Below are 24,688 nucleotides of genomic sequence, written 5' to 3' on the forward strand. Positions count from 1 at the left end.
ATTCCATCATATATGTATCTATATACAGAACATTAAATGAATATCCATCCAAAAATAAATATGAATATATACGTAATAAATATTTATCTTTATATGATAAATATCCACAGAATGTTGTACAGATATTTACAGAATATTGATTTACATATTTTGTAGATATTTATGAAACCTCGAATTGCAGACATTTATCTACAGCATCTACAATAGCTATTTTTCATATATTCGTGGAAATCTTTAAGCTTATGAAGAATATCTAGTGGATATCTAATACCAATTATTTTCCGTATGGGAATTAAATCGATCAAGTTTTTGAGAAATGACATTAAAATAAAAATTTAGTAGTTAATGGACATGATATTAAATTGACTGAAAATTGACTTATAATCACTATAAAGTTGACTTCTAAGTCAACTTATTAGCTGACTGACAGTCGACTATAGTCGAGTCATTTGTCGGCTGTTAGTCGACTTAAGTTGACATTCAGTCTGACTTTGAAGTCAACTTTAGACTTTTTCTGCCGACTGACAGTCAACTAACACTCGAATAGGTGTTGTTTGGGATGTTTCCTTCGCTGTCCCTGATCATGTTTCTAGGTTTGAATTCCTTCCTACCGTTGTTGATATTTTGGTAAAATTTCTTAACCTCATGCTGACTGTGCAAGGATTTCAGCTCTTCGAAGATCTTGTCATTGTACTCTCTCTTCTTCACCTTGTAGACGCGCTTTTCGGTTCTTCTTAATTCTTTGTATCTTTCCATTAGGGCTCGAATTCTTCTACCTTGTTGTATTTTCAAGTAGGCCTGGTTCTTTTTTTGTGTCACTTCCCTGCATTCTTCGAATCAGTCCTTCATTTTATTGTTGTTGTTTCGTTGAGTTCTTAATGTATTTTCTGTGACTGTTTTTAAGATTCCCACACAGATGTTGCATTTTCGCTTAGCAGTTTGATTTCTACTTTGGTTTTCTCAATTGTCTCCAGTAATTGCCTGATTCTGAGAAGTTGCGATAGATCTCCGTTTTTTAGAGCATCTATTTATCTTTTTTTCCCTTCTGATTTGTTGTGTTCTTGTGCTGGAGATCTTATCGTTGCCTTAACTAGGTGGTCGGAGTCTATATTTGCCTCTCTCATGGTTCTTACTTGCGTCAGATTCGATGTGTGCTGTGCATCAATCAAAATGTGGTTGATTTGATTGCGTGTTTCTTGATCTGGCGAAACCCATGTGTATTTATGAATGTTCTTCCTTGGGAACATGGTGCTATCCACCACCATTTCTGCTTGCTACGAAGTTGATAACTCTGAGATCGTTTTCGTTACTTTCATCATGTAGACTATGTTTCCCTGTTTGGCGTAGATGGAACTCCTCGCGCCGTATTTTTGCATTCAGATCTCCAGTTACTATTTTCATGTCATTCCGCGGGCAGTTGTCCAAGACTCTTTCTAGTGCGTCGTAGAAGATATCTTTTTCGTTTTCATTTTTTTCTTCTGTTGGTGCATGCGCGTTGATTAGGCTGATGTTGCGAAATTTACCCTTTATGCGTATTACGCATATTCTTTGATTCACTGGCCTCCAGTCTATAATTTGGTGTTTTGATGTCCGATCAACCACGAAGCCTACTTCCAGTGCATAGTCTTTCTTATCGCAGCTATAATAAATGTCGAAGTTATTTTTGTGTAGGATACCGCTGTTTGTCCATCTCATTTCTTGTATTGCAATTATGTCGGCCTTATATGTTGTTAAAGTGTCTGTTAGGTTAGGGTTGACGCAGAGGGCACCGCTTCTATAGAGTGTTCTGACATTCCAAGTGAAGAGTTCTAATCGTTATGCCTATTTAACTTGCCGGGTCATAAGCCTGATTTCCTTCCTATTCGAGGCGTCTGTTGAGCTTTCGTAATCGTAAGTTTTCCGGGACTGGATGATTAGCCCAGCGCTCAACTCCCTCAACCAGATCACCTTACTTCTTTGTTTCCTCATTTCCGACCGGGTTTGGTTACCCGGTCTTTCATAAGGATTATTAGTGTCACCGCTCGAAGGTGAAGCAGAAGATTGACCGTGGGATGTGAGAGGCATCATTTTTCTCGATCAATCATCATATTACACACCACTGTCCTTTTGACATCAAAATATGTGCTTAATATCAATAAATGAATATCAACTTAAAATCAACAATGATTGAAAATATTTTTATTTATAAGAAAGAGAATAAGAATAAACATAGATGCTAACTTATATATTTCGGTTGTATATCGTGGGAATCTTGGTTAATAATATTCAAGATTCTTAAAAAGAATTAAATAAAGCATGTGTGAGAGCAGAAGAGAAATTAAATAAAGCATGTGTGAGCCTTGAATCTAAATAGTTTAATAATTGCTAATAATTGCATAATAATTGCATAATAATTGCATAATAATTTATTAAAAAGAGTAGACTTTATAAAGAAAATATGTAACATTTAAACATTTGCTTATATAAATTGCATCTCTATCTATTCTCTCGATTTGAGAGCTAAAATAGAGTAATTGATGATATGTCATTTTGGATACTTTAGAAAACTTAATATATAGGTGGACCAGAAATATTTTTCGAATTGGCTACAAAAAAGATTTGGAAGAAGTTGACCTTTATACCACACTTACGCAAGACAAAACTGGCCATTTGGATAAAATTATAAATAAAGCATGGGAAAAAGAATTAGAATCATGTACAAAGAAAGAAAATGGATCTAAGCCACAATTACTCAGAGTATTAGTACGCTGTTTTGGAAAACCATTTCTACTAATTGGATTAGCAGAAGCAATTATGGAATTATTTTCTAGGTATACGGTAATTTCTTATTAAATAAAGAGATAAATTATACAATATCATCATGCTAATATTAATTTAAAAATAGAATATTGATTTTATTTATTTTTCTTTTGAAATAATAAAAAACAATATACAGAATATGATATAGATTATATATACAGGGTGTAACTAAAAAAGCGCCTACGGAGCAAATAGCGTTGTTTCTGATTAAAAATCGAGTCGAAAAGTCCTGAGTTATTTTTTTCTATAATGCTTAATAAAGCGATAATTATTGAGTAAAGTTGCGCCAATAAGCACCGACCTTTAACCTCCTTGTCGAAATTTTTTTTAAGGAAACGCTTTTGACGAAAGAAATACGATTTTTAATGCAAAATAAAGTTTTTTCATTATTACGACGCATAAGAATATTGCACGATAGCGGCATGATATAGCGCCGTAGCAGCGGAGCGTTCACGCACACTACCAGGTGCGCGACTCACTGACGTGCGCCCGGCTAAAGATCGGTGCTTATTGGCGCAACTTTACTCAATAATTACCGCTTTATTAAGCTTTATAGAAAAAAATGGTTTAGGACTTTTCGATTCGATTTTTAATCAGGAATAACGCTATTTGCTCCTGGGCACTTTTTCAGTTACACCCTGTATACATATACAGGGTGTCCCATTTAAGTTGATAATGCGAAATATCTCAAAAACGAAGCATTGAAGAAAGAAATGTTTTAAATAAAAGTTAATTGCCTTTAAGGGGGCCATAAGATGGTTTCATTGATTTGACCCTGAAAAGTCGTTTGAAGGTCACGTGAAGGTCACCTTCATTTTTTTAAATGGAAACCCCTATTTTTTATTACTTATTCTTGTACCTCGAGAGCTTTCCAAAACACTATAATAAAGTATTTCTTCATTGAGTACTTTTCGAGTTATGAGGCTTGAAGTAATTTCTTAATTTTACATAAACCATAAAATATCTAGTAAAATATTCATTTTTCGATTATCTTACCTTAATACTTTTATGTACAAAATAATGAGAGGAATCAATTGGTGTAAAGAAAAAACATAGTTGTTTTTAAGAAAAAATATGTAATTTGCAATCAACAATTACATATTTTTTTTTTAAAATAACTTTTAAACTTTTCCACTTTCGAGATTTCTGCATGGCGGCCATTTTTTTAAATGGCAATCAAATTTTTTGTTCTAGTGAATATTGTAGCTGGCATTGAGACGAATACAACGGTTTTTTATTTTTTGAAATTGGATCATTTTTCACTGAGTTACAGTGTTCTAAAGTTAATAATTAAAGTAAAAAGCTTCCACTCCCATACAGTGTGCGTATTTCGTGACTCCAAACCGCCCTTCACCTCTGTCTCTCTCTCTCTCTCTCTCTCTCTCTCTCTCTCTCTCTCTCTCTCTGTGTGTGTGTGTGTGTGTGTGTGCGTGTGTGTTGTTTCTATCCGTTATTTGGACTGATTCTGTTTGATGGTCAACCAGCTCCAGACTACTTGACACGCATTTTCCCGTGCTTAGCATTACCCTCGGCGAGTTTTGTTATCTACCGTTACAAATTTTCAGAAACGGCTCCGTTTATGTTTACAACAGAACGGTAGTGTATTCGAACATTTATTAAATAGATCAATTTAAAAGTTAGCGCTTCTAAGCCTGGTATCCGTCACACACACACACGCACACGCGCGCGCGCGCGCGCACACACACACACGTAAATCAAGCACTCCGAATCGTGAGAGGCAAGGGGACTCACGTAAATCAAGCAGCCCGAATCGTGAGAGGGGCAAGGGGACTCACGTAAATCAAGTATCCCAAAGGGATGAAAACCCCGCCACGTCCACGTCGTTCATCCTGGTCAAACAGAATTAGTCCAAATAACGGATAGAAACAACACACACGCACACACAGAGAGAGAGAGAGAGAGAGAGGTGAAGGGCGGTTTGGAGTCACGAAATACGCACACTGTATGGGGGTGGAAGCTTTTTACTTTAATTATTAACTTTGGGACACTGTAACTCAGTGAAAAATGATCCGATTTCAAAAAATAAAAACCGTTGTATTCGTCTCAATGCCAGCTACAACATTCACTAGAACAAAAAAATCGATTGCCATTTAAAAAAATGGCCGCCATGCAGAAATCTCGAAAGTGGCGCCACCTACAATTAAATTGATGTGACCAACTTCTGCTCCCCTCGGAACCATAAAACTATTGTCTGAAACATTTTTCCCAATCTCTTTTACTTTAAGAATTATTCAGCTGCATCACTTAAAATGACACACCCTGTATACACACACACATACACACACACACACACACACACACACACACACACATGTATGTAGGTATATATATATATACAAGGTAAAAAATATGTAATTGTTAATTGCAATTTACATATTTTTTCTTCGAAACAATTATGTGTTTTCTTTACACCAATTGATTCCTCTCATTATTTTGTGCATAAAAGTATTAAGGTAAGATAATCGAAAAATGAATATTTTACTAGATATTTTATGGTTTATGTAAAATTGAAAAATTATTTCAAGCCTTATAACTCGGAAAGTACGTAATAAAAACTAACTTAATTACAGTGTTTTGGACAGCTCTCGAGATGAGCTGCAAGAATAAGCAATAAAAAGTAGGCAGTTCCATTAAAAAAATTGAAGGTGACCTTCACGTGACCTTCAATTTCTCATTTGCTCACTCACTTGTAGTCATTATTACTGTTACTTTAATTATTATTTACTTTTTATTATTATTTACACTTTTATTTTAATTATTAAAAATAACTACAATTTAAAAAAGTAACTATTCAATGTCAAATTAATGACACCATCTTATGTCTCCCTTGAAACCATACAATTTTTGTCTGAAACATTTTTGCTGAAAATGTTTCGTTGAAGAATGATCGAGGTGCGTTTTTTAAAATGGGACACCCTGTATACACACACACACACACACACACACACACACACACACACACACACAGGGTGTCTGAAAATTTTTCGCAATCCCGAAGTGAAGGTAGATTGGCTCAAATTAAGAAGGAGACTTCTACAATTTTGCGATATTCGCAGTATTTAACGAAAAATTAATTAAAGAAGATCTGCGTAAGTAGAAGCGCACACACTCACTCACACATACACACACACACACACACACAAAAAGACTCATGCATATACGAATATATCATCATACACGCATATTTCCACATGTAATGTCGAATACATCTCCAGCATATGATCTAATTATCCGTTTTAATCGTCTGTAATAAAAAATCTGTCCATTTTTTAAGGTCATGCCCAGTGGAACTTCTGATTAAGAAGTCATAAACTAAAACATACTCAACTTTTAGACAATTTCACTGAAAGCTTTTCCATAAGATTTGTGTGGAGTCCTTTCTCGCGAATACTTGAATATTGCATCGTACCATTTGCTTATGAAGTAGTGAGGAATTAGTTATAATATATATATATAAAATTCCTCTTTTATACATATATATATATATATATATATATATATATATATATATATAAAAGAGGAATTCTCGTTTATGAGAAAATCGCAATTATTTAAACAATTATATATTAAGTTAATTAGTTGCAGTAATTTAGATTCTGTGAACATGAAGCATAGTGGTTGACAAAGAGAGTATCAGATAATGAGATCACGGATTTTGACGAACTTTATATATATATATATAAAGTTATATATATATATATATATATATATGTATATACACGCAAAGCGAGGTTCAACTCACACCGTTCTGTGCTTTCAGTGCGAAATTCATAATACACTCTCCCTTGCATAAGATACTCGTTAGTCTTTTCGGTATCTATCATTTTTAGTATATTATAAAGTTCAAATTTCGTGCGCTCCGCTAGCGACAAATAACTAAACGGATGCGCACGTAATCACGGAACATATTCATGTCACTACATTTCGGTATGATAGGTTTCCTGATCCTAAATACCTGTCAACTTTAGTGTTTCGTAACTTTTTTCCTAATTGGGAGGGACAATTTTAATTGACATGTTCATATTTTACGCACTAAAATATGTAAAATTTCAGTGAAATCGGTGAGGATACCACTCTCCTTCACAATTTTCTGAAAAAATTAAAAATTTGTTTATGATTTTCTAAAAAACAGGAGATTACTAAACGTTTTGAATACGATGCCAAACACTATTAATCAATAATCAAACGATTGGTAAAAAAAAATGCTCAATAGTCAAAGTGGGGAGGCTAAAAGAACATTAAAAATTTGTTTACGATTTTTTGAAAAAACGGCAGATTAATAAAAATTTTGAATATTATACCAAATATTATCAATCAATCACCAAACGATTTTGGTGAAAAGAAATTCGCAATAGTCAAAGTGGGGGGGCTAACTTTGAGCATTTCCTTCGATAAAGTCGATTTAAATAACATCTGTGTACTAATCAATTTATTACAATTACAGTCGGTAATCTCTCGTATGATAAAAAAAAATTAATGTACGAAGTAAAACTCACTCTGTATATACAGAGTGATTCTAAACAAACATTTGCCTTTAAAATATCGAATTCTTGAGTGAATTCTAAGACGAAATTATTATAATGAAATAAAGGTCCGTTAGATAAAATCAATAAAAAATTAGTTAAAAGGCTACAAGGACCAACGCAATGGTGGAAATATGCAAAAAATAAAACGGTTATTACAATAAAATAACCATATGAAAATGTTTATTTAATTTGAACATGACAAACGCCGCGTTTCAATCCAATTCGGATCCTTTTCAATGTCGACTAACAAAGTGAATAATAAACATTAAGATAAAAGCAAAATTAACAGTCATAGGAGAAATGTAAATAAGTTTCGGAACAACGCAAAGTCAAAAAAAGTCAAAAAATCGGAAGCAAATATATGTACAATAACGGAAAATTTAAACCGTCAATCACAAAAAAGGAAAGAACGCATCGCATTAACGTATCGCCACAGAAAACCCGAAAGCAACTCGTACCGCATATCACCAGTGTACCGTTAAAAACGAGATGATCCTCTCCAAAAAAACCGGAAGGAAATCCCACATACAGGTCCATGACCATTTCCAAAAGAAAACATCGTTCTGATATCAATAAATCTTCTGGTTCTCTCTCAGTTGTGTCCCTTCATAGATTGAACGGTCATGAGTTTGATTGGGAGAATGTTTCCATTTTGGAGGAGGAACCTAGATATAAAAAGAGACTAATTGCTGAGATGTTACATATCTCTGGTCAGAACCATGGCCTTAACATTCAGAGCGATAATTTTTTATTAATTCTAAGACGATTTTTCCTTTTGCAAAATTTTGTTCGGAGCTTAGTTTTTAAACTATAAGAAAAATAGTTAACTAATTACAGAACGAGTACGAGAGGTAGGTAGGGACGCGTAGGTAGGTAGCGCGATTCACCGTTCGATATAGGCGATTACGTGGGGCGCTCGCCGCGATCAGCTGATTGCTATACGAGATGAGTGTAGCAATTTGTGTGTGTGTGTGTGTGTGAGAGAGAGAGAATGTGCACGCGTATATACAGCCAGAAATATTTCAAAAAATTAGGTTCTTCCATAATAAATTCATGAAATTTGCCGAAATTGCCATTTTTGGACTATTCAACTAAATTATTCAAACATCTGACGTGCTGGAGAAATTCTGTGTTCAGATTCGTTTTCAGCGTCAAAAAATCTATTAGATTCATCTACTCTGCTTTTTGTAACTAACCAAATCTAAAATTTCACCTATGTTATTAACAATACATTCATGACCTATGGATGATGTCAAATAAATCAGTACGATGTAAACAAACCTCGTATCTATACACGATGTTCTTAATATCAGTTTATAATAGCTAAGAAAAGCGTCAAACTTTAACTTGCTATATCTTCTAAACCTGTGTCATCCCCCACTTATTTTTTGCGCGATTACTTAGGGGGACAACTTTCTCTATATCTATAAATTTAAGTAACTCTTACCTATTAATTTATCTATTAGGTTGTTGCATATGAAATAATATACATCATAAATATCATATACAATAAAATTAGTCACGATTTTAATAGTTTTATATCAAAATTGTCGATAAGTGAAAGCTTCAAATATAGTGTCTTATTTTAAAATATCCACTTCGTCAAATATTTAATCACCTCAAAATTGAAAAATTTTTTTTAAAAACAATTATAGAGTTCCGAAGGACCTATCAAATGAAGACATTAGATTTTGAGTACGAGGATTCATGTGGACTAGTAAAATCCAAATTAATTTTTTCAAATGAAAACTCCTACTTATTATAAATTCAAATTATATGCTTCAAAATGAAACAATTACTAGTCATTTTTTGTTAAACTCCCTCCAAAAAGTCTAACACGGCGTTCAAATTTATTAGTAATACAGTTAATCACAGAACGTTAATGATGCCGAGGTATTGAAACTTCGATAAAATATGTTCCGCAAAACATGATGTACAAAGTTTGAAATAGCGATTGGATGGCTGGATTGAATATTGCCTCCTAGTTCCAACTGATAAAATAATTTTGATCAGTGTTTAAGTACAATTCTATAATAAGAAGTAGGAGTTCCCACTTGAAAAACTTGACCTTAAGACTGCATCGGGTTCCGGATCCAAAATCTAACACCCCCATGACGGCCCCTTCCAAACCTTATAACTTTATTTGAAAAAGTTGTTCATACAATGGTTCATACAATGGTTCATCATTTTCATCACATAATTATAAGGTATTTGAAGAGATATTTTAAAATGGGACATCCTGTATAAGATTTTTTTAAGAAAAATAATTGATTATTTCTCTTAATTTAATGTAAAATAGATTGAAATGGAAAGAAGATGACAGATAACCCAAACGCATAATTATCTTTTATGATTTTAAACTTGAACACAATGCAATTTAACAAGAAAAGGCACGGAAGTGTTCCCCTCCATTTTTGATGAACCCTTAATATGTTGATTTCTAAACAAAAATAAGGGACATTTTTTTATACGTGCTTATACACATTTCTAGGGGATAAAATAAAATACTCCTTTAAAAGAATCCATATTTTTCTTCGAAACAAATATTTCTGAAACTATAAGAGAAAGAAAAAAATTTCAAATCAAAAGTTCAATGGTTTCAAGAGTATTTTACAATGACAAAAGAATTTATTTTTTTAATTTTTCAAAATATATACCCCCATCACTAAACTTCTTTTTAATTTTAAAATTTCTTTATCATCAAATAAAGGATTATTATTTTACGAATTCAGCCATATATATTTATGTTTCCAAAAATTATTTTTTAGAATTAATTATAAACTTCTCTGTAAATACGCTATTTATATTCGTCCATATGCTCAATTCTTTGCGCAACACATCCTGTTTTTCTATAATAAAAGTTTTTCTATAATAACTAACAGATACATTTGAAAGATATATTCTATATAATTATCGGAAGTTTTTATTTTACTAGACATTTATACCCCTAAACATAACGTTTAAATATATAATAAATGTCATACATCAAAATACAAAAATCAAACATAAATATATTTGAAGGAATCAAATATAAGTATATCTGAAGCAATAATATAGAAAGTTGTTCTTTTGCAAGCGTTAACTCACTACGTTAGACATCCCAAATGAATATAAAAAAAGTGCTGTTGAGTTTTGGAAATCTGCTATTTCATGTTTATTGTATTTATAATATTTATGGCATTTAAATAAATATTTTCTTATTCTTTAAGTAACTTACTTTAAATTATATATTTATATCCTTTATATCTTTATATCTTTTTATATCTTTTTATATCTTTTTATATCTTTTTATATCTTTTTATATCTTTTTATCGTATTTCCTACCTTCTTTTGAAATTTTCTCGTTCTTCGTGAGAAACCTGTTTAATACAAAATTTTATGTAATATTTAAACATCTGTGTTTTTTCCACAAAAATTATAAGAACCCGGGAAAAAAAAGTCCATATAAAATTGGCCATATATGGATTTTGTCAATATCTAATTATGTTTTGCCAAATATAGTCATATATGATATCATATATGACTATATTATATGCCAAATATAGTCATATATGATATCATATATGAATAAATATTATCAGATCTGAAAATTACAGCACTTTTCTCACAAAGAACCACCCGACAAAAACAGTACGTGAAATCCATGTTATTACCACGTAGATTAATATCGTTGAATCCACGTGGATATTTGAGTGGGTAATCCGCTCAAAAACGGTACTAGAATCTACGTGGAATCTATGTGAAAATTTCATGAACTTTCGAGACATATTACTTTTTTCATTTTTGATAAGTGAATATCAACATTGATAAATGACCATTTATAAAAAAGTATATAAATACACTCGGCCATAAGAATAATTTTATTTTTATTTATATTTTATTTTTAATATACGCAATAAATAGGCTATCTCCCATTTATCCGTTTAATTTCAAATAATCTGTTCCATATTCTGAATCCCAACAAGCGATCCAGATTATTAAACAAATTACTTTAAATTAAATCAGTTTATTAAATTAAACTGACTAAAGGACCGTTTACAATGAAAATAATATCGGTGGAGTGGACGGTGAAGTAAGGCGTAAGACTAGGAGTAATGCGAAATGGAAAAGAACCATTCGCTTACGCCTTATTCCACCGTCCACTCCACCAATATTACTTCCATCGTAGACGGTCCTTAAAAGAAATAATAAACTTCGGACCGTATTAGTATCAGTTCTTTATATACACTTTATGACGAAAAGTTGAATACGAGTTAGCTAATTTGATGCAGCGCCGCATAACGGCAAAGCGAGGAAGCATATTCTATATACATATGTACTATTACATATTTAGAAACATACAGATATAATCTTTTTTTTAGCAAACTTTTTTATCTTTCTGAAAGATTTCAGAAATATTGCAAATACAATATTATATAAAATATAAATATTATAATATTATAATATAAATATTATAAATATTATAAAAAACATGATGCAGGTATATTTTTGAAATATTTCAGATATAAAATTACAATTGAAAAATTTTAATAAAATATCTTTTAACATTACAATATTACCGAGTCGTTGAATGATTAATCATAATTTCAATAGAAATATCCACATGAAATCTACATTGATATTTCGAGAATAAAGTACCTCGATGTAATAATGAAAAAAGAAAGTTGTATCCACGTAGATAATTCGTGGATAAATCTGCATCCACGTAAGCCACGTAAAATACGTGGATTCGACGAGGATGTGACGTAACTGTTTTTGTCGGGGCACTAGCTACCACTAGTACCACTTAGCTGCTTCTATAATAATATAAATATAACTGTTGTTTTTATATACTGCATAATAATTAATTAAATATATAATGCAAGATATAATTTTTAGGAAAAATTACATTTGTCTATATAAAAAAAGGTAAAATCATATATAATCTTAAATGATTATATATAATATCATATATGATTTATATCAAAGCATACATGAAACTAAGCTTTGCTTTGGTTTTATGCTTAGATATGATATCAGTATCTGACTATGTCTGATTGTACAAAATGACGTGAGGTATCTAATATCATTTTTTATGATCAGAAATGGTCAGAGATGGACATCATATCTAAGCATATACAAAAACGTATGCTCTGATAAAATCATATGTGATATTATGTATAATCATATAAGACTGTATATAATTTTACTTTTTTTTATATAAATAGACATGGACTTTTTTTCCCGGGAAGTTATAAGAATCAAAAAATTTCTTCAATACTCTAAACAGTGCTGGGATTTACTTGCAACTTTCGGTCAGATTTCTTAGCTTACGCCTACTATTCCCCTCTTACCGCTCGCGCCTTAGCGACCGCGCCGCCGGACGCTCGTAACTAATGAACGCTCAGGAACATGCGCGTCACAAATGTAATGTAGCAATCTATCTAAGTTCTCTTTATTGTTTATTAATGATAAAAATAATTATTCTATTATTAATTACGTATATGTTCTGTAACAATTTAAAATATTTGTGTTTTGAAACGTAATTACAATAAAGAGAACTTAGATAGATAGATTGCCACATTACATTTGTGCGCACGTTCCTGAGCGCTCCTTAATTACGAGCGGCGCGAGCGGTAAGAGGGGGAACAGTAGGCGTAAGCTAGAGTCCCTAGAAGTAAGAGTCTGGACAATCTTTGGATTTGAAGCAAAATGGCGTCAATAGGTGCTCGAAATAGCGCTGGGATTTATCACTCGCCATAATCAAATCGAATTCGGCGCGTCAGCTGATGTATGCACGCGCGCGCGCTTTAATTGTGCGCAAAGAAAGAGCACACGTGTGTAGCGCATTACTGCACGGCACCCAATAAAATTGACACACGAAGGCTGAAATAAAATTTGTCACGCGCCAATTCGCAGAATTCGGCTCTGGTTTTCGGGAAGGTTCTAATCCGCGCATATCAGATAATCCCACTCTCAAACGCGTTAAAGGAACCTTCTAGAAAATCAGAGAGAATAAAGGCAGCCGCGCGCGACCGGCATTTGCAGTCTCTTGAGAACTCGACAGTTAATATCGCTATAAGAAAATTCTTCTATGTAAAACGGATTAGGCAACGATTTTGGACTTAGAACGGATAACGGACAGGACTTATATTCGGCGTTAAGTGATTATTGAATAAATTTGATTTTTCGCAAAAATAGAGATACGATTTTGCTACATCACCGCATCCAATCCCAGATCTTTCGAAATCCAACGCATACAATAGGTATCGACAACATTGATTGACAGTCTTTTAAAAGTGTGCGCATTGTGTATAAATTGTGCATTGTGTATAAATTTATCTGATAAAATTATAAACCGGTAAGCCTTTATTATTATTATTAGCACTTATTGAGTTATAAATAAATAAGAAAGAGCATATATATGGACTGTAAAGTATAAAAATGTCTTTATAACCTTTTCCTCGGTAACAAATTGTTTATATATAATCATATATAATAGTATAAAATTATATAGAAATGTATAAAATTATGTATAAACTATGTGTAATTATATATAATTTTATACAAAAGTTTAAAAAATTATAAATGAAAGTTAAAAAAATTATAAATAATATTTATACGATTTTAATAGAAGTCGTATAAAATTATACATAATTATATATAACTTCTACATAATTGTATATATTTCTATATAATTTTATATTGTTATATATGATATTATATATAAAACATTTTTTACCGGGTCATTAATCATAGTGGCTCTATTAATGTGAAATCATTTTACACAGAAAACATGACTGGTTGTTGTGTGTTGGGATGCAACAACAGTAGCGAAAAAGACTTTTCGCTAAGACGATTTCCATCGGATGCAGAACGAAGGACATTATGAACAATAAAAATAGACCGGAAGAATTTGAAACCTTCTCCATACTCACACATTTATGAAGTAACTATAAAATGTCAATTCATAAATTAAATGATAGATATTTATACAATTAATGTTATACGATGTTCTCTTTAGGTTCATTTTGCAGAAGATATGTGGGAAAAATCACGAATTGATGGGAAGAGGAAGTTAAAATATAATGCTGTGCCAATTATTTTTCCCACTATTCAAAAAGAAAAGTGCAAGATAAACTTTTATACAGTACGTTTACTTATTCTTTAAATTATATTGAATATAGAATGTATAAAAAAATTGTTTTGTAATAGGTGAATCATTCTCAAGAACTTCACAAGACATCTATTGTGTCCAATACAGAAAGTTCAATAATACAGAGGTACAATGTGGAGGATACTCAAGAAATTGAAATTGGTATTCAAAATAATCCTAATGAATTAGGAGTGATGAATGATTCAAATTCTAATGTTACTACAATAACATCCGAAATTAGTACAGATAAATCAATATCGGAGTCTGCTGTATTGCAAATAGAAGAAAAAACTGAAAGCAGCAAATGAAAAACTTCAAATCGCAAACGTGGTCATTCGCAAAGTTGAAAAAACAAAGAAAAATTTACTGCAACAAGTAAGAAAATTAAAAAGCCAACGGAGACTACGTATTGAAAAGAATTTGATAAAATCATCTGAAATACTACATAAAGTTTTTAAACATGATCAAATCGAATGGCTTCAAAAAGATTCTTCCACACGGAAAGTGTATAAATGGTCTGAAGACACTATTAAAAAAGCACTGAGACTTAAATTTAGTTGTACTAATAACGGTTACAAAGACTTATAAAACAAAACATTCCTCTGCCCTCAACACGTACACTCAAAAGAAGCATTGAAACACTTAATTTTCAACCGGGGATATTTGATGACATATTTGTAGCTTTAAAAGATAAAGTATCACAATTTCAGGATGAAAGAGAAAATGATTGCATGTTAGCCCTTGATGAAATCAGTCTTACTCCTGGTGAACAAATCGATACATCAACAAATTTTCTTATTGGATATGCAAACATTCCTAATAGTCGTGGTAAATCTATAACTGCATTTAGCGGACTCAATAGTTAATTATTATCTATCATTGGAATATACCATTAGATAGATGAGAGATCTAATAGAATAGCCCAATGGCAATAAGTACTTAACTATTGAGTCCGCTGAATGCGGCCTATGTTTATGTGCATGAAATTTCATTTTTCTTTTTCTTAACTTAGGGTCAGCGCACGTACATTGCCGTAGCGTCTTACGTCGTCTTACGTCATTTTACGTGAGAATAATGTTACGCGATACGTAAGCCACTATTACGGTAACGCAGAAAGAAAAACGTAACGAAACATAAGAATAGCACTTTCTTACGTTTCGTTACGTTACATTTTTCTTTCTGCGTTGCCGTAATAGTAGCTTACATATCACGTAAAGACGCTACGGCAATGTACGTGCGCTGCCCCTTATCTTTAATACGACTTTTGCTTATTTCTTGCCTATTGTTTGCCTTTATTTCTTATTATAGGAGAAAAACCTTTAGCTATGCATAGTTTGGTGTTCATGCTTGGAGGTATTTTTATTCAATGGAAGCAAATAGTAGCTTTTCATTATACTCCTGATGGTTTTAATGGTGCATGTTTAAAACCTATTATTGAACAAATTATTGAAAAGACAGAGTTTATAGGTCTTCATGTACATAGTATTACATCGGATATGGGAAGTGTTAATCAAGCAATGTAGAGAGCTTTTTCAAATATTTCTGCTGGTAGATATTCAAAAATTGTAAACTCTGTCTCTCATCCAATTGACGATAAACGCAAATTATTCTTTTTTGCCGATGCTCCTCATCTCATAAAGAATAGATCTTAGAACAACTTTAATAAATAACAAAGTCATTATGTTGCCAGATCAATTTAAAAATTCCAATCAATTGTCTTCAAATATTGTTCAATTTACTCATTTACAGGAATTAGTAAACGAACAAGAAAACTTGATTTTGAAGCTTGCACCAAAATTAAATAAAGAAATTATCACACCGACAAGCTTTAATAAAATGAAAGTTAATAAGGCAACTAGTATGCTAAATAGAGATGTTAGCAGCGCAATAAATTTTTTAGGAAATGAAAAAAAAGAAGATAATTATAAAATGACAGCTTTATTTATTAAAATTATATCGAAATGGTTTACATTAATTACTTCGCGAACTCCATTAGTTGCGTTAGGAAAAAAAGCAGGGGATGAAAAGTCAGAGAAAAAATTTTATGAATCAATAGAATTTCTACAGTCTATTATCGATTTGTTTCGTAATATGGAAATCGGTAAAGATAAAAGATTTAAACCTGTGCAAACTGGTGTAATGATAACAACGCAATCTCTAATCGAACTTACAAAATATTTTATTAATAATCGAGATTACTTATATGTGTTAGGAGGGCGATTTACACAAGACTGCGTAGAAAATTTATTTTTAACATTAGGCACAAATTTCCTGTTCCAAATGCTTTACAATTTAAGCAAAGTTTAAAAATTTTAAGTGTGTCCCAATATTTAAGAGAATTGGAAAATACTAATTATGAGCAAGATGACGGAGTGTTGACCTCTAATTTCTCTATAAGAAAACGTCCTTTTAAAACACATATAAGCCAAATAATTCAAGATGTCCCTGTAATTCCTCTTAAAGCTGCAAATAAAGTCATTCATTTGACCAATTTAGAAATGAACTCATTATATAATGTAAGCGGTTATATTATGTCTAGGATTCGTAACACAAATAAAATATGCAATAATTGTTTATATTCTGCAGAATCAAAAACATACAATTCCAATATTAAATATTCAAAATTTGTGCATCTCAAATGTTACAGAACAAAAACTTTATTTTTTGTAAACAATGAAACTTTTCAGTATTTTTATGAAATGGAAGTTATTATTAGAAGATACATTCCTTATTTAAAAAACGTCAATTGTGATTTGATTAAATTTTTCATAGACAAAATGACAAATGTTACATGTAATACACTTAAAAACTGTCATGGTATATATAATATAATAATGAAACGTTTTATTAGATTTAGAATTAAAATAGAAAACCAAAAAGGACGTTTAAAAGTACCAATATATAGTAGTAAAACAATGGCGAGGCATTCTATGATTAAGTGATAATTGTTATATTACTACATTATAAATTATTATAATTTAAAATAATTATTATTTTAGTAATCAATAAAAAATTAGTTAAAAGGCTACAAGGACCAACGCAATGGTGGAAATATGCAAAAAATAATAAAACGGTTATTACAATAAAATAACCATATGAAAATGTTTATTTAATTTGAACATGACAAACGCCGCGTTTCAATCCAATTCGGATCCTTTTCAATGTCGACTAACAAAGAGAATAATAAACATTAAGATAAAATTAAAATTAACGGTCATAGGAGAAATGTAAATAAGTTTCGGAACAACGCAAAGTCAAAAAATCGGAAGCAAATATATGTACAATAACGGAAAATTTAAACCGTCAATCACAAAAAAGGAAAGAACGCATCGCATTAACGTATCGCCACAGAAAACCCGAAAGCTCGTACCGCATACCACCAGTATACCGTTAAAAACGAGATGATCCTCTCCAAAAAAACCGGAAGGAAAACCCACATACAGGTCCATGACCATTTCCAAAAGAAAAAACAGTCAAAGATGCATAAATCGATGACCAGTTGGAAACTTGATGGTCCAAATATGTGCGAGTAAAAGCTTAAAAATCTGACACTCTAAAAAAGAAAAACAAGACAGAGCAATAATTTAACAAACAATCCGGAAACTACTTAAGAGAAACCTTCATATAAAGCAAGAGTAAAGTTAATATAATAAAATCACATACCGGTCTCTAAATTTGAAAGTGATCTCAAATCACAAAATCGAACACAAAGGGAGAGCAAGTTAAGCACAACTTAACGTTCCAATCAACAGAGCCGAACTGAGGCACATGGGGATCACATATAGCACAGAACGCGAAACATCAAAAAGAGGGGGGGAAGGGGGAGAGAGAGAGAAGGGAAAGGAAGGAGAGGAACAAAACGTCACAGAAGGAAAGAAGACAGAACGAAGGAAAAATTTCAAATAATTACTGCGAACATTTTTTTATAATGGGCAAATACATCTTATCCAAGAATTCGGTATCGCTCTGAATGTTAAGGCCATGGTTCTGACCAGAGATATGTAACATCTCAGCAATTAGCCTCTTTTTATATCTAGGTTCCTCCTCCAAAATGGAAACATTCTCCCAATCAAACTCATGTCCGTTCAATCTATGAAGAGACACAACTGAGAGAGAACCAGAAGATTTATTGATATCAGAACGATGTTCTTTAATTCTGGTCAGTAACTTCCTTTTAGTTTGCCCCACATATGAAGCATCACAGTCTAAACAACTAATTTTATAAATGACATTCGCGTGGTGGAATTTAGATACCGGATCCTTGTACAGTCTAATAAGGGATTTTAATTTGTTATTGACTGTATATGCCAATCTTCTGTTCGCATAACTCTTGATGTTGGAAACAAAACCTCTTGGAAAACTTGAGGAAAAAGGAATGGTGAAGAAAGGAATAAGAGAGGAGGAGGATTGAGTGAGAGCAGTTTCGTTATTGTTCACGTCAGAGATTAAAAACTTTAATCTTTGAGAAATAGTGTGAAAAATAAATTTAATAGGATAACCATTGCCTAATAAAGTCGAAATAATAAAAGAAAAATTCTCATTATGAAACCGTGGATGTGACAGTTTAAAAATTCTATCAGTCAATCCAATGATAACTCCTTTTTTATGTGACAGAGGATGGTGTGAGAAAAATGATAGAAATCTTCCTGAAAAAGTCGGTTTCCTATACCAATTAAATTCAATATAGTTATTGTTGATTATGATAGTTGTGTCCAGGAAATTTATACTGTTGTTGTTTAAATATTCAATGGTAAACCGTAGTCTATTGTGAAGCGAGTTAAAAACCTGGAAAATATGTTGGATGTATTGTTTAGGAGCAGCAAGAACAATATCATCAACGTAGCGAACATAAAAGGGAAGGGAAACAGGAAGAGACGAAATTGCTCTGTCTTCCAAATCAGACATAAAAATATTCGCTAAGATCGGGGAGAGAGGAGATCCCATGGGAGTGCCAAAAATCTGTTTATATATGACATTGTCAAATTGGAAGTAGGTGGAGTCCATAATAAGATTTAAAGAAATCAAAAATTCTTTATAAGGAATGTTGATGTTGTTTTTAATTAAATGCCATCTTTTAGCAATTCCTCCAATAACCAAATCTAATGGAACATTAGTGAAAAGACTCTCCACATCCAATGAGACCAAATCGTGCCAATCATCTAAGAACACATTGTTAAGTCTTTTAATCAATTCAAAGCTATTCGCAATATGGCTATTCGGATTAGGTAAATTTTTGTCTAACATGTTGTGAAGGAAAGACGCTAGCGAATAAAGAGGGCTATTAATACAAGAGATGATGATACGTAACGGGCAATCTTTCTTATGGATCTTTGGCAGTCCGTAGGCACGCGGTAAGATCCCATCTGTACTCAATAGCGCTCTATAAGTACCGTTAGAGATGTAATCATTTTTACGCCAACGCTGTAACAACTCCCTCAACTGGGAGATGACTCTATTCGTCGGGTCGCGGTTCACTACCATGTACGTGTTCCGGTCTGATAGGAGGTCATGCATCTTGTCAAAATATTCGGTCTTATCAAGAGAAACAGTTACATTCCCCTTGTCAGCTTTTGTGACAATGATGTCAGGATGGTCAGAAAGGAATTTTTTTGTAATTTTAGTTAAGGATAGCAAACGAGAGTCCAGATCTGAAAAATGAGGAGGGGATAATAGACATTTATTAAGAGTCTGGACTGACAAACATCTAATATTGTTAGCCGTTTCCTGATCCAAACTGGAGATATTATGTTCAATATTTTTAATGAAATCGAATACAAAATGTTGCGAATTAGGAAGGGAACGCAAACAAAATTTCTCTCCCAATTGTAAGAGGGATTGAACTTCCTGAGGAATATCGGTCTTGGACAAATTTACAAACCAATTGTTATTAACCGAATTAACAAGGGATAAATTATCTTTCATGTGAAAATTCTTGGGATTAATATGTACATTAAAAGGAGTATGAGAGGGAGGTTGAGGAGGTTGACTGATAGAATTTTTAAACTGTCACATCCACGGTTTCATAATGAGAATTTTTCTTTTATTATTTCGACTTTATTAGGCAATGGTTATCCTATTAAATTTATTTTTCACACTATTTCTCAAAGATTAAAGTTTTTAATCTCTGACGTGAACAATAACGAAACTGCTCTCACTCAATCCTCCTCCTCTCTTATTCCTTTCTTCACCATTCCTTTTTCCTCAAGTTTTCCAAGAGGTTTTGTTTCCAACATCAAGAGTTATGCGAACAGAAGATTGGCATATACAGTCAATAACAAATTAAAATCCCTTATTAGACTGTACAAGGATCCGGTATCTAAATTCCACCACGCGAATGTCATTTATAAAATTAGTTGTTTAGACTGTGATGCTTCATATGTGGGGCAAACTAAAAGGAAGTTACTGACCAGAATTAAAGAACATCGTTCTGATATCAATAAATCTTCTGGTTCTCTCTCAGTTGTGTCTCTTCATAGATTGAACGGACATGAGTTTGATTGGGAGAATGTTTCCATTTTGGAGGAGGAACCTAGATATAAAAAGAGGCTAATTGCTGAGATGTTACATATCTCTGGTCAGAACCATGGCCTTAACATTCAGAGCGATACCGAATTCTTGGATAAGATGTATTTGCCCATTATAAAAAAATGTTCGCAGTAATTATTTGAAATTTTTCCTTCGTTCTGTCTTCTTTCCTTCTGTGACGTTTTGTTCCTCTCCTTCCTTTCCCTTCTCTCTCTCTCCCCCTTCCCCCCCTCTTTTTGATGTTTCGCGTTCTGTGCTATATGTGATCCCCATGTGCCTCAGTTCGGCTCTGTTGATTGGAACGTTAAGTTGTGCTTAACTTGCTCTCCCTTTGTGTTCGATTTTGTAATTTGAGATCACTTTCAAATTTAGAGACCGGTATGTGATTTTATTATATTAACTTTACTCTTGCTTTATATGAAGGTTTCTCTTAAGTAGTTTCCGGATTGTTTGTTAAATTATTGCTCTGTCTTGTTTTTCTTTTTTAGAGTGTCAGATTTTTAAGCTTTTACTCGCACATATTTGGACCATCAAGTTTCCAACTGGTCATCGATTTATGCATCTTTGACTGTTTTTTCTTTTGGAAATGGTCATGGACCTGTATGTGGGTTTTCCTTCCGGTTTTTTTGGAGAGGATCATCTCGTTTTTAACGGTATACTGGTGGTATGCGGTACGAGCTTTCGGGTTTTCTGTGGCGATACGTTAATGCGATGCGTTCTTTCCTTTTTTGTGATTGACGGTTTAAATTTTCCGTTATTGTACATATATTTGCTTCCGATTTTTTGACTTTGCGTTGTTCCGAAACTTATTTACATTTCTCCTATGACCGTTAATTTTAATTTTATCTTAATGTTTATTATTCTCTTTGTTAGTCGACATTGAAAAGGATCCGAATTGGATTGAAACGCGGCGTTTGTCATGTTCAAATTAAATAAACATTTTCATATGGTTATTTTATTGGAATAACCGTTTTATTATTTTTTGCATATTTCCACCATTGTGTTGGTCCTTGTAGCCTTTTAACTAATTTTTTATTGATTTTATCTAACGGACCTTTATTTCATTATAATATTTTAGTAATATTTAAAAATGTTCTATATTTTGTTCTATACTTTTAATACATATTCTACTTTTAAAATTGGTGTAATTATTTCTCTCTTCCACAAATCTTTTTGCGCGCTAAATATATTCAAATGAATATTTGAAATGAATATGAAAGCATCGATTGGTTCTGCCATTTTGCTTCAAACGAGTTCGTTAACCAATAAAAACTCTGACCAGATCGTCCAGACTCTTACTTCTAGGGACTCTAGCGTAAGCTAAGAAATCTGGCCGAAAGTTGCAAGTAAATCCCAGCACTGCTCTAAAAAAATAAAAATTTATGTCATAATTGTGATTTTACAAAGGCATAAAAATAAAATCGTAAATATTAATTGATAGACATATTTAAAATATCACTAAATACTTACAAGAGCACACGCAATGATTAATAATTAATAATACACCATTAAATGATATCATATTAAACTAACGCTTACAAAATAACAATCTTTTATACTAATGCTCCAACAGATAGCTTCAGATATATTTATTAGATATATTTATTAGATATATTTATTAGATTTTTATATCTTGATGTATGATATTTATTATATATATATATATATATATATATATATATATATATATTCAAATATTACGTTTAAGATTATAAATGTTTAATACGATAAAAACTTCCGATAATTACATAGAATATGCCTTTCAAATGTATCTATTAGTTCTCTTCGATTATGGAAAAACAGGATGTGTTATGCGAGGAATCGAGGATATGAAACACATACGGGTACGAATAATGGATTTACAGAGGCTTATAATTAATTCTGGAAAATTATTTTTCGAAACATAACTTAGTCATATATGATTGGATCCGTAAGAAATAATCTTTCATTTGATAAAAAAGTTTAAAAATTTAAGAAGAATGTTTAATGGTGGGAATATTTTGAAAAATTAAAAAAAATAAAAATTTTGTATCATCGTTGTAATGTACTCTTGAATCTATTTAACTTTTAATTAAAAGTTTTTTTTCTATCTCTTATAGTTTCGGAGATATTCATCTCAAAAGAAAAAACCGATTTTTTCAAAGAGTGTTATACCCCAGACATTTATAAGCACATATAAAAAAAGTATATGTATATGTACCTTATTTTTATCTAGAAAACAACATATTAAAAGCTCATCAAAATCGAAGAGGGAAGCATTTCTGTGCCTTTCTTTGTAAGCACTCAATGTAATATTCAAAGAAGATACAATTACATCGTGAATAAACGACACAGTATAATTTGCAAAATTTCAATCAACAGACATCAGATGTGAATATAAATCATATGAATGACCCCACAAATTTGTCAATTTTCATTGATAATAATGAACTATATTCACAATCCAGTTTTTATAAAGATAAGTCAAAAACTATTTACACTCTATTTCTACAATTTATTACAACTACAATATACTATACATAAGACCTATACATACAACTATAAATAAAACCAATAAAGAATTTACAGACACATCATTTTTCAATATAGTTCCCTTACTTTTCAAAATAATTTAATCGTTCCACAAGTTCGTGTATTTATGTTCTTAAAAAAAAGAAAAATTCTTAGTTATACTATCAGCCACAAATGCATCGCGTCTTTAAATGTTGACCTGTAGAAAACTGATGATTTTTTCATACGGCATGAAATTTCAACTCTTAATGGATTATATGAAAAAAATGATATCAGTCTAATTGTAAAAAATTATAGAAATAAAATGCTGATAATTTTGGACTCACTATCGTATTTAAGACCGTAATTTAACATGACTTAAATAGCCTTGCGAAGCGAAGCATAGCATATAGAGCAAAGCGTGGCATAGTAGGCAGCGCACTAACCTACAAAGCCAAAAGTCCCGGGTTCGATTCCCGATAGAATCGAAAAATTGTATACGCTTGCTCCTCTCTCGGAAGGCAGCGGCAATCCACCGAGAAATCTTGCCATGAAAACCTCTCTAATCTAGCCGTTCGGAACCGGCATTAAACTGTAGGTCCCATATACGTGTGATAATCTGGTGCGCAACACAAGTATATGAAAGAGAGGTCACCACGTTCGGAATCGAACAATAGGACTGAGAAGAAGAAAGACTTAGGTGTTCTTAAGATCCTAGTAAAATAACTATGTAACATCTTAAAAAATATGCAAAACTCTTTAGTAATACAAAAATTAAAACTGCTTAAAACAATTTTAATCAATCAATACAAAATTATATTGATTTATGACAACTCGACTATATGCTTCAATAACAATAATCATAAAACTGAATCTACAGTGTGAGTTTCTTCATCTATCATATTCATTAGATCTTATAGCAACTAAGTATTATTTCTTTAAATATCCAAATCATTCAAAATATTCAGAAATGAAAATAACAATCAAATCTGCATTCAAAGGATTCCTATAGAAATTAAAATTGTATAATAAAAGTATAAATACATTTGTGAAAAAGAAAATGGCATAAGAGCCAACGCGCGGTAGTTGGAGCGCAGAGAAGGAACAATACTTTTTTCACCATTTTCTTTTTCTTTTTAATTATTTTTTTATTATTTGAGCCAAATTTCTAATTATTAAATACATTTGTATT

The 24,688-nt window shown here is 31.9% G+C and overlaps 2 protein-coding genes and 2 long non-coding RNA genes across 14 annotated transcripts in view; 3 read left to right on the forward strand and 1 right to left on the reverse strand.

Moving 5' to 3' along the window:
- LOC145974535 (putative multidrug resistance-associated protein lethal(2)03659) overlaps positions 1–24,688 on the forward strand; it is a 338,604-nt gene that overhangs the window by 216,051 nt on the left and 97,865 nt on the right. For 5 of the 8 annotated variants that reach the window (XM_083104431.1, XM_083104438.1, XM_083104432.1 and 2 more), the window contains exon 3: positions 2,559–2,810. The exons of 2 other annotated variants lie outside the window; for them this stretch is intronic. In XM_083104431.1, coding sequence (XP_082960557.1) covers positions 2,559–2,810 — 252 coding nt within the window. Of the gene's footprint in view, positions 1–2,542; positions 2,811–24,688 lie in introns of all 8 variants that reach the window. One more of the 8 variants, XM_083104435.1, reaches the window with a different exon arrangement.
- LOC145974528 (uncharacterized) lies at positions 12,807–15,563 on the forward strand. Of its 4 annotated transcripts, none has more exons than XM_083104423.1 (5): positions 12,807–13,686; positions 14,117–14,274; positions 14,350–14,475; positions 14,541–14,643; positions 14,723–15,563. In XM_083104423.1, exons 3-5 carry the CDS (start codon positions 14,368–14,370, stop codon positions 14,761–14,763), a joined length of 252 nt encoding a protein of 83 aa, XP_082960549.1. In that variant the 5' UTR covers positions 12,807–13,686; positions 14,117–14,274; positions 14,350–14,367; the 3' UTR covers positions 14,764–15,563. The 4 variants fall into 4 exon arrangements, with proteins under 4 accessions (XP_082960549.1, XP_082960548.1, XP_082960546.1 ...); XM_083104422.1 differs by having other exon boundaries at positions 14,728–15,563; XM_083104420.1 differs by having other exon boundaries at positions 14,541–15,563.
- LOC145974533 (uncharacterized) lies at positions 15,623–19,029 on the forward strand. The gene is made up of 2 exons (XR_014439726.1): positions 15,623–18,640; positions 18,732–19,029. It is a non-coding gene; the product is annotated as an uncharacterized LOC145974533 (long non-coding RNA).
- On the reverse strand, positions 20,500–21,342 carry LOC145974532 (uncharacterized). Its single transcript, XR_014439725.1, has 2 exons — positions 20,889–21,342; positions 20,500–20,797 (listed from the first exon to the last, which is right to left on the reverse strand). It is a non-coding gene; the product is annotated as an uncharacterized LOC145974532 (long non-coding RNA).

Source organism: Camponotus vicinus, unplaced genomic scaffold (assembly GCF_025532165.1).
Source record: "Camponotus vicinus isolate PSW18456_S1 unplaced genomic scaffold, iyCamVici1.0 SCAF_7, whole genome shotgun sequence".
NCBI lineage: Eukaryota > Metazoa > Arthropoda > Insecta > Hymenoptera > Formicidae > Camponotus > Camponotus vicinus.

What these genes read in the sequence shown, in the direction of transcription:
- LOC145974528 (XM_083104420.1), top strand. Translation starts at nt 14,368, where the DNA reads ATGTGGGAAAAATCACGAATTGATGGGAAGAGGAAGTTAAAATATAAT. An exon ending in GCAAGATAAACTTTTATACA is followed by an intron (nt 14,476 to 14,540) that starts GTACGTTTACTT and finishes GTTTTGTAATAG; the next exon opens with GTGAATCATTCTCAAGAACT.